The sequence below is a fragment of the Synchiropus splendidus genome, chromosome 4 (assembly GCF_027744825.2).
Source record: "Synchiropus splendidus isolate RoL2022-P1 chromosome 4, RoL_Sspl_1.0, whole genome shotgun sequence".
NCBI lineage: Eukaryota > Metazoa > Chordata > Actinopteri > Syngnathiformes > Callionymidae > Synchiropus > Synchiropus splendidus.
Genome location: NC_071337.1, coordinates 10,834,618 through 10,844,990, shown reverse-complemented (window position 1 = coordinate 10,844,990; position 10,373 = coordinate 10,834,618). Strand labels below are relative to the sequence as shown.

The 10,373-nt window shown below is 40.4% G+C and overlaps 2 protein-coding genes across 4 annotated transcripts; both read right to left on the bottom strand.

Moving 5' to 3' along the window:
• Nucleotides 1–1,460: 1,460 nt before the first annotated feature.
• LOC128757295 (progranulin-like) lies at nt 1,461–5,316 on the bottom strand. Of its 3 annotated transcripts, XR_008414370.1 has the most exons (7): nt 4,838–5,316; nt 4,593–4,665; nt 3,768–3,905; nt 3,529–3,690; nt 2,736–2,864; nt 1,672–2,640; nt 1,473–1,511 (listed from the first exon to the last, which is right to left on the bottom strand). XR_008414370.1 is itself a non-coding variant. In XM_053862467.1 (6 exons), exons 1-6 carry the CDS (start codon nt 5,032–5,034, stop codon nt 2,545–2,547), a joined length of 792 nt encoding a protein of 263 aa, XP_053718442.1. In that variant the 5' UTR covers nt 5,035–5,316; the 3' UTR covers nt 1,461–2,544. The 3 variants fall into 3 exon arrangements, 2 of the variants coding, with proteins under 2 accessions (XP_053718442.1, XP_053718441.1); XM_053862467.1 differs by having other exon boundaries at nt 1,461–2,640; nt 4,593–4,662; XM_053862466.1 differs by having other exon boundaries at nt 1,466–2,640.
• A 42-nt stretch (nt 5,317–5,358) lies between these two features.
• On the bottom strand, nt 5,359–10,156 carry fam133b (family with sequence similarity 133 member B). Its single transcript, XM_053862468.1, has 11 exons — nt 10,010–10,156; nt 8,764–8,861; nt 8,523–8,601; nt 8,106–8,210; nt 8,000–8,032; nt 7,729–7,803; nt 7,153–7,251; nt 7,043–7,081; nt 6,858–6,950; nt 5,877–5,927; nt 5,359–5,597 (listed from the first exon to the last, which is right to left on the bottom strand). Exons 1-11 carry the CDS (start codon nt 10,031–10,033, stop codon nt 5,502–5,504), a joined length of 792 nt encoding a protein of 263 aa, XP_053718443.1. The 5' UTR covers nt 10,034–10,156; the 3' UTR covers nt 5,359–5,501.
• Nucleotides 10,157–10,373: the final 217 nt, after the last annotated feature.

The following is a 10,373-nucleotide window of genomic DNA, read 5'->3' as shown; positions in this document are numbered from 1 at the left end:
TTATGTCGGAAAAGGTCAGCGTTATTTATTAAGCACACTTCACAAAGTCAAGAGCAGAGCGTAAACACAAAGGAGAATAGAATGCAAAAGTCACAGGGTTGGTGGAACAGGAACAAAAACAATGATAGTGGAACCATGGGGGTATTTATGGAACAGAAAAAATAAGAAAAGAAAGAATGAAGGGTAACTGAACCGGAGGAATGTCATGAGTAACAGAGAAACAAACAGGCCCCAACAACCTGAACAATAGGTCCATGTACAGGGAGGCACAGGAGACAGTTGTCTGCTCAGCTCAGTTACATTTGAATACATAGGTGCAGAAAAGAGAAACAAAAGAGTGAAATCCTCCAGGACATATCCATGTCAAAGATGGGGAAAATGGTGAAAATGGTTAATAAAAGGTCAAATAAAGCCATGTGTGAGGAGAGACTCTGCATCTCTTGAGACTGAGCAGGAGCTACTGAGAACTACTGTGAAAACGAAGCCCAACGTTAGTTAGGTCCCAGCGTGTGTTTGGGTGGCAGAGCCTCAAAAGTCCCATCCCATTATGAAACTGGAACAAACCGGATTTGCCAGAGAATGTGAGGGTAGCTAACGAGACCAGTGTGTGTGTGTGTGTGTGTGTGTGTGTGTGTCTGCTTGCACATTCAACACCGCTCCACGATGAACGGTCCTGCCAAACCACGCAAACAAATTCACTCAGAGGGAGGGAGGTTTTCAAGCGAAAGGTCTGTTTTGTGTATGAAAATGACTCTCCAAGATAAAGACCACCACCCGCTGAACTGAGTGGATATTATTTCAAAATATGTGACTCAAGTGCGTACTGACCCTGGATGTAAGTATAATACACAGAAGAGTAGGATTTTACTTTGTTTGAGGACCATAAAACCATTTAGACTACCCACTAGATTCCCACTAGAAGTAGCTGGGAGTTACAGCTCACTTACAGAAGACATGACCGTCCCACAGGTTTCAGTTGATCCAGTGGTTTTCCAATTAGTTCTGTGAATGACTGAAATAATCTTCTTACCATTCTGAAGGACCTTCACTTTGCTTTCCTAGGTGTTCAGTCCACAGTGTTTAGCATCACGTCAAGATGCCGCTAAGGACAAACATACACTTTTCCATCTGTTTTCAAATTCCTCTTTTTTAACCACTTGTCTTGGGAGTTTCTTCCTGATTCCTGGCATTGTTTGCACATGTCTGATTCTGCACTTGGTTGACCGGATTTGGCCCCTGACCCTTGAGTTTGGCACATGTGGTCGGTACACAAAAATCCCACTTGAGGCAAAGACTTCTTCATCAAGCTGTAAGGAGCTACAACCAAACAAATGCTTAACAAGCTTCGTGAGTGGACAAAAAACACATGACCCTGAGGGAGAAGGAAAGCATGGAGGAGGAACAGGCCATTCTTACCAGCTATTGAGAAGCTTCCATTTGACAGGAGAGCAGGTTGTATGCTTTCCTCAATCCACACACATGTAGGCCAGATGTTCAGGCTCTCAGGGCTGCTGCAGGTCAGTAAGAAAATAAGTCAGTGGGTGGTTGCACAACCTGGTCATAATCTATACTGTGTTTGACTTAAATATATACTTCAAGTGTGTGTGCACCCAGGAAAAGATGCAACACTTAGCAATGGGACACAGTAGCCCAGTGTAAAATTACACTGACCTCTGCTTTGACCTTCTGACACCTTGTAAGAGAATCCCTGCTACACACACAGTGCCATCCATTAGCGCGCACTTATGGTGGGAAGAAAATACAGAGAGTATTCCACATTATTTAACATTAATAGTGTGGATTTATTTTCAGACTCAGACTTTCAGTAGGAGAATGTCCTCTAGCAGAATCATAGAGCCAATAATCCACGATATAAAACCACAGAGGGACCAAACACGCTTGAAGCAACTCCTTGTGTGTTTGTGCAGCTACACACACAGACACACACAACTCAATGCATTTACAGAAAACATATGAAACGCCAAGAGCATGTAAATAACACAGAAATCTGTTCCCGGTCAGGCATATGTCAATACCTGACGCCCCCTTGGGGAAGAAATTATTATGTCACCAAGATATACTTTTGGAGCACAATGAGACGATATATTGCTCACCGAGGCAAAAATTCCACCACAAATCACAAACATTTGCTCAAAAATACCTCATAAAATTCTTTGAAATCATGCATTTGTGTATATCTTCCAAGCAAGATGCTGTGAACCAGGGCTTCAATTCCTTAAAGCTACATACCATACAGAGATGGACCCTCTTATCTCGAGCTGAAGGTTGTGAATGAAGTGAATGGACATTCTCAGCGTGAAATGGCTTTTCATGAAGACCCAAAGTATATTAAGTAAGTAAGTAGCGGCTTATGAGCAGAACCAACACACAGAACACAAACATTTATTTCATCAGCAGTGGATTTGAGCGGCAGCCTTGATGCTTCTCATGATGTGATTTTGAAAGAGTGTTGAGGAAGTGGCAGCGCTTTTAACACGCTGGCAGAGTTCACCAGTCTGAATCCCAGAGTTCCACAGTTCTTGATCAGTTCTGTGAGAACCATTTGTTGCATGACTGTGAGGAAGGGTCACAGTGGTATCCATACGCACAGCAGTGCTCGCCGTCTGGACAACACTCGCCCTGAAATAAAGCACTCCAGTCAATAAAGATGATTCTACGATACATTTCCAAGTTGATGTGCTGTTGTAATGTGAAATAGAAGGTGAGATACCCACCACTTGGTAGGGGCAGCAGTTCCACCTGCCCGTGGATCCGAGGCAGCAGCTGGAGCCGGCCGGACAGAAGAACTGAGAGTCACAGCGAATGACTGCACCACCACCGGCCTCTGGAGCCTCACTCACGGTCTGGCAAAAGTGAAAGTAAAATGTGAAAGACTGGGAATTCCAGCACAGAGAAACGCCAAACAACCCAAGTTTCTATTGCTTTCATTCCGATACATTTCACAGTAAGTTTCAAATACTGCTGCCTCAAGCCAGTCACCGATTTGAGCGAATCCTCAGTGGAGTTTAGTTCTGGTTACACCTCGTATTTTGTTTTAACAGAGTTTAAAGTTCACTTAAACCACTAACCTAAATGCATTCATTCTTTGTAGAAACAATGTGAAAAATCTGGATTAAAACTGCCGTAAAAATTTAAATCAATGTGTCACGACTAAGATTATTATTAGGATAATGTGCATTATCTTCATTGTTTTTTCTTCATGAAAAGGGACATTCATTATAAAAGGGGAAACAGATGAATGAGACTCAGATTTTAATTACACACTTTGAAAAGGTCCCCACAAAGCCATTAGGTCCCCACGAGGAGAGTGTTTTGTCAGGTATTGGTCCGCAGGAGGCAGTATAAACAGGCCCACACACACAACAAAAACAAGTCTAACATTGACTCCCCTTAATAACAAATACTCATTGGGATTTGCAGAGTGTAGCTGGTGATATTGGTTGCTACAGTTGTTTCAGACATATGCTTTAAACTGACAAGTAACTCAATGAAGTTCAATGAAGTTACCTTGTCTTGCAGTAGAAGGGGCCTAGTTGGATTTTGGGATTCCACTTTTGCCGTCAGAGGGATGGTGAGCCAGGGCTGGCCGGTCCGTTCACACAGATGAGCCTGGAGGTTGCACTGGAATCCAGGCGGGCAGCAGTGAGACAGGTCAGTGCAGCACACAGCCTTGGAGAGAATATGAAAATGTTTCAACTCAAGTTAAGTTTCCAGAACAGCCTCTCGAGTTATTGCACGGCTCGTACATTTGGATACGGACAGCAGCTGTATCCGTGTGCTGTTCGACAACAGGTGGCCTGAGTCGAACACACGGAGCCATCTGGGCAAATGATGTTGCAGGAAACCGAAGAGGCCAATGTTAGCCACAGCAGGAAACGCATCATCTAGATAGGGGGGGAAAAACTCTTCAGTAAGCTTGTTAAAAAAAAAAAAATATATATATATATATATGTGTGTGTGTGTGTGTACCACTATTACAGCTCTTTCTGGTGCATTACTTACTAAATAAATAATACAGCAAATAAATAAATAAATAAAACAAGAGCACACAAAACAAATTCACAGGATTAAATATTACTTAAGTGGCTAAGTATGAAAATTCTGAGGATATTGAAAAACTTATGACAATGAAGCAATGCAACTAGACAAAAAAAAACATCACAGAAAAGAATAATATAGTAAAATTATAGGAGGAAAAAAGGTTAAGATGAACATGAATTAATCAGTTTGCTTATTATTTTATCTCTTACACAGGGACTTTAATATTTAAATGTACATGAACATATCAATTGTGCAGCCATTTATTCATATATTTAAATAAAAATATTTTAAATTTAAAATAAGCACTTTTCAAGCCACAAACTCAAACTATTTAAAAAATTAACAACAAAAAGAGAATCTGAAACCACTCCTACCGACAACTTGGAAAAAACAACAACAACATACATACAACATACAAGACATTTCATTGACAATTTCAATTATTTCTCTTTCTCACATTAAAAACTGTGCATAAACGAAGGTTTTCGTCAGAAATTTTGATAGTTTATAGACAGAAATGTTTCACTTACTGTAAGAGGTGCTTCCTTTTTCGTCTTCCGCGTCAATACAAAGCAAACTCTCGCAGCAGAATCAAACCTCCTACTGTATGAAACCAGAAGTTTAAAAAAAATAGGGCACCAGAACTCATCCTTGTCATGAAAGGCAAAGCTGAAATGGCTGCACCCTCAGACGTACAATAAAATCCTCCCAAATAAAGATAAGCCATTAAAGGGTGTACTAAGCTGAACTTTGTCATTTAAATCACAAGACTTACCTGTAAACGCAGTAGTGAAAAACAGAAGCAGTTGGTTTCTTGAGGTTTTTGTTTGCTCTATCAGGAGAATTCTGGATACTGAAAGATTTATTGCTTGAGTAGAACACAACAGAGGAAATTCCAGCAATGAGACAAAATACAGAAGAGAAGAGCTTTGACAGATGAAGTGACATTGTGCAACAGTCAAGACAAACCATGTGACAACAGATTGAGTATGAATGTACATGTTGTGTAATTGTTTATTTCTATTACAACATTGCACTGCCAATTAAAAAAAGGCAACAATGCTGTCTGACATTTGTTGTTCGCTTCAGGACAATGGTGCTGAAACAACTGAGCTGCATTAAAAAAAAAAAAAAATCTGTGGTAGGTTGCCACGCAAGACGTGAAGTGATCTAGTCCACATGCACGATGACGGGCAGCAGCTTCAAGTAGCAACTACAAGGTCAGCCACTCAGCAAGTCCAAGAAAAGTGGAGGCCATCAGCTATGGAAGCCGACCGCCACCACAAACTAAAGTAGACCTCCTGCTCTCACGTGAGTCAGGTTCAAAGAACCACTTCCTGGTTGTTGAGAGTGGGTCAAGCTGAGCAGAAGGTATTTGGGGCCAATGAAAGGCAACGACAACGGCAACGCTCCTCTGATGCGGATCGAGAGATTGAAAGTTAGTCAAGCTCAGAGTCCGACTGAGACACTGCCTTCTTTTTCTTTTTCCTGCTGTGCTTTTTGTGCTTCTTTTTCCTCTTCTTCTTTGATTTATCCTGGGAGAGATGGCATGAATTAATACAATCTTTTCGTCAAATTACAAGAAAGCTCATCAACAGCATGAATTCATGGGAAAACATTTGGTTTCAGCTCCATCTGGCTAAGAAGCTTCTTTCTAGAGTCACTGTGATTTCCATTGCTTTGGCTCTTGGGGTATACAAGCTATATATATATATATATATATATATATATATATATATATATATATTCATTTGATTTTCACTCTCATTTCTGTTCAACTAACACAGGGTGAAATGACTTTCCCTTCTGCTTACTGTGATTTTTTCTTTCTCTTCACTGCTTCTCTTTTTCTTCTTGGCTTCAGTCTGAGGGGGGGAAAACAGTAATGAAAGTCGAGGACGAGGGATGTTTTATCAGCTGAATTAAAGAACTGAAATGAGGATGTGATGCAAACCTGATTACATTCATGAGACCGTTTTTTTTTGCAATCATTGTTCACACAATAAAACAACCCGAGGACAGCAATCCACCAGGACAGTTGTCATCAGGTCACATGGTTTAACGCAAGGGGACTGACGTATTAAATATAATGTGTATTTCAAATGAAAAGCAAATCTGTAAAGATGTGTTTGGATCAACACCAAAAGATAACTGGTAAACAGAGAGAACAAAGTAAAAGACTGAAGACACAATGTTGGCGATAAACTCAACAAGTGATGCTGTAAATCACGAGCAGGCTTCTTCATCACACGTCCAACTTCCTCACTGAATTAAGTTGTGGATATGGACGGTTTATTGAGGGTGGCCAGGCAGCACATGGTGTCAAATCACTGCATTCTACATTTTATCGCATTAGTTTGTGGATTCTCTTGTCATCATTATATAAAAGATGTTGGAAGTTGCTCACCCCAACATCAATGAGTTAAAAAAAAGGTTTCTCTTCAGTATAGGAAACATAACATTGACCAGCCTACTATTAGAAAAGTACTTCATTGCACCGGCTGGTTGGGTTTAAGGTAAAAATACTTAATTGGTTAATGCTCTTAGTGCTCTATGGTTGGAAAGAAAATGGTGGCACGTGCCTTATGAGACCACACATACGGAGTTAACTAGTGTTTCCAGGGAATATTAAATCAAAGTACAGAAGCCGGAGCATTATTTACAGGTTTAAAACTGTTCATAATGCTGTTCTCAAAGATTACTTCGTGATGAGTAATAGATCTTGAATACAGAGTCTGGTACATTAAATCCTCTAAGATCAGTGTTTAAATGTCAAAACGTCTTTCAACACTTACAGGCTCCTCCCCCTCAGAGTCAGCAGACGACTCGGACGCAGAGTCTTTGTAGCTACGTTCAGACTTTCGTTTCTTTCTGCGACTCCTTTCATCCTGAGCAGCACAAGACGGACATGACGTGACTCAGGGGCCTAAACACACAATACTCACTGAAAACTGTCATCTATATATGACAAGATCATTACCTTTTCTTTGTCTCCTTCTTCCTTGATTCTTTTCTTTTTCTTCACAAGAGAAAGAAAAAAATGAAGGCAAAACTTGGAGTGAAACCTGTGCGATCATGTGGATTACAAACCTTGTACTCAGCATCTGAGCCGGCGTCAGAACTGTTCGAACGTCTTCTGATGGACAGTTTCTTCTTTTTGTGCTTTTTCTTCACACTCTTCTTCTCATCCTGAATAAAAATACATGGTTTTTACAACATTTAACATTTTTTTAGAACGCCTTCATTGACAGCGACAAATTCCAAATATAAGTTGTGAAAAAGCGACATCTAGGGGTGAGCCTGATGCTTACAAGCTAATATGCTTATAAAAATATGACAACATAAGTCATTGATTCAGCAACTTTTGCATTAATGTTATGGATATAGAAAATACAATAATAAGATGAATATTATTCTCCAACAGGATAATTTCAAAATAACAAAAATACAGCTTAACAGCAGAAATGGGAGTTAAATCAAGTAAAATAGCTTTTCACTGCAGTATTAATGTTAATCTATTATCTTCATAGTGAAATATTAATGCTGCCTAATCATATGAATTTAAAGTTTTACAAAACAAAAATAAACCTTGTGAAATAAAAATGGCAACGAAGGAATGTTAGTAACACACTGGACTACATTTTTTGAACAGTTTGAATAATTCACCTCGTCTTCAGACTCGGAGGCAGAGCTGCTGGAGGAATCAGAACTCGATGAGGAGGAAGAAGAAGATGAAGAACGCTTGACCAAAACACAATGAAAGCAGGGTTCATTAGACACAAAGCAAACTTGCTTCTGGTACAACTATTCACTCATAAATCCCTATTCTAAATTCAATATTACGCGTCCTTTACACATAATATATTCTACTATAGTTGCCATTATTACAAAACACATGCATGAATGTCAGAGTGAGGTCGTGGAGGTCTCTTCTCACCCTAGCGGACTTCTTTTTCTCCTTCTTCTTTTTCTGGAAAAGAAAGGTGGGAGTGAGGCAAAGGAGCATCATGAGTGGGACAGCTTCGTCCAAGTATCTTTCTTACTTCTTTTTTCTCCCTTTTCTCATCTTTTTCTTTGTCTCTCTCTTTGTCCTTGTCGCCTCCACCCAAGAGCTTTTCTCTGTTTTTGGCCAGCTCCTTCCTCCATCTCTAAAAACACAGCAAACAGTGGGGGGAAAAAAATAAATACATTTTACACCGTGTCACAAAACGTACACGACGTCAGACTTTAAGTTTTATCAAGGGTGCTTCCACCAGAGTGAAGAAAGTGTGATGAAAAGGTGAGGTCCTTACTTTTGTTTCATTTTTCTTAAGCCAAAATGATTGTGTGTGTCATATAATGTTCAAATTTGTTTAAAAAAGTGCTTAATCTTCCACTCATTTTGATCAATAAATTCCTTTTTTTTCCACACGGTCAACAATGGCAAATAAGTGATCGATATTTTGACACATGCAACTCACATCATTCATTTTATCCTCGAAGTCAGCCAGGGCTCGGGATCCTTTCTTCTTCTTCTCCAACTGCTCCTTCAACTCCTCCCTAATGATGCAATACCACAACAAAGCATTATCTCAAAGATCACAGTATATCAATTGCCTAAAGGACAAATCTCGCAGAAATTCAATTGACAACAGATTCTACGAGTTCATTCACACATTGGTATTGTTTCTCAGGTCTTCTACCTGACAAGTCTTTACCCACCATGATGGTCGAGGTCTGCTAAGATAATCTTGAATAGTTGGTCCGGCATTTTGTACCGGCCCCCTGGCTCGAGCAGCAGCTATGGGATTAACATACGCCTGAAATGACAAAACAAAACATGTAAAAGTGTTAGATTTTCCATCATTGGTCCTACTGTTTAATGCTACAATTCATCCCCATGGTAGCCTTAAAGTGTACTTAAAACAATATCACAGTTTAACAGCTTCTGCTCAGTGCAACCTAACTATTTCTGTGTGCAACAGCGACTTCGTGATTCCCGGGAAGATCCCTGACGTATACAAGCAGCCAGCGTCACTGTAAAAGTCTCCAGTAAACCCTGAAGGTGCTTGCTGACTTTAGCTAGAATGATAGTTTTCACAACACCATCTAGCTGTGGTTTTATGACCTATGCCACAGAGAAGCTTTGGGATCTGCATCAAACGCATGGCAGATGTACCATTGGGAGAAAGACATCCTTGCAAATGGTACCGGAGCATCAGTCGTTTCTGGTATTGCGCCCACTCATGCGTGCACACAGAAGAGACATCAGGAGTAGGACATTTCACCCCTGACTAATTTAACAGTGGTTGCAGCCTTACTGCGTTCAATCAGCTCTACATCGACAACTAAAATAAAATGCCCGACACTATTTGAAGACAATAACTACAATGCTACTACACGAACCATGGAGACTGAGAGCGTTCATGTGGGAAAATAAATGTCTGCTGTCAACAGCTCATTATATGACAATAAAAGACACTCCAGAGTAAAAAATATATGAATATATCGTCAGCCAATTCTATCTGATCACAAAGAGTGATGAACACAAAGGCACTCAATATCGTTTGACTGTGATTGATGCACAGTGACGAGGGAGACAAACACATTACAAAATAGCACCATCTGAATTGACGGCGACTAACATTTCCCAGACAAAGCAGAATGTTAGCACAGCAACAATCAAAGAGGGTTACAGTTAGCACTGAATGCTGTAGCAACTGAAACACCCACCACGTATGTAAACGTTGAAAATACATTGAAGTGTATGCACCTGGCGGAAACCTGCCTGTGCGAAGTGTATGTTTTGTCGCATCGTATACAACGAACAAGGTAAGATCCAATGCTGTGATTCAGCATCCCGCTGCAGCAGGCTAGCATAAGCTAACCCAGCCAACACTGCAGCGCAGTCGCCTTTCTCGGTTCGCTGTTGCGACTCGTTGCACACACATGCTGCACATTCACTCACCACTCGATTGTCCCTCTTCCCCATGGTTGGCCATTAACACTGAAACGTGACCGACAGAACAGATAAATTACAAGAAATCAAACGAACACAGCGGAGCCACATCAACACATAATAGTGAGCGTTCTTCTTCGTCACCACTGTAATGATACCAACGTGACTATCAGCTTCCCTTAACGCCCCCTGCGGGGCGCTCAGTGTACCCACGGTCCAGCGCCTTTGAGTTGTGTATTCACTTTTTATTCGATCCTCCTTGGAATCTTGCTTCAACATCTTTTCTTCTTCAGATCTTCAAACTGTTTTTTTTAATATTTAAATATTTAAAAAAAATGTCAGTCAGCTGAAACTCAGCAGTCGACAATACATG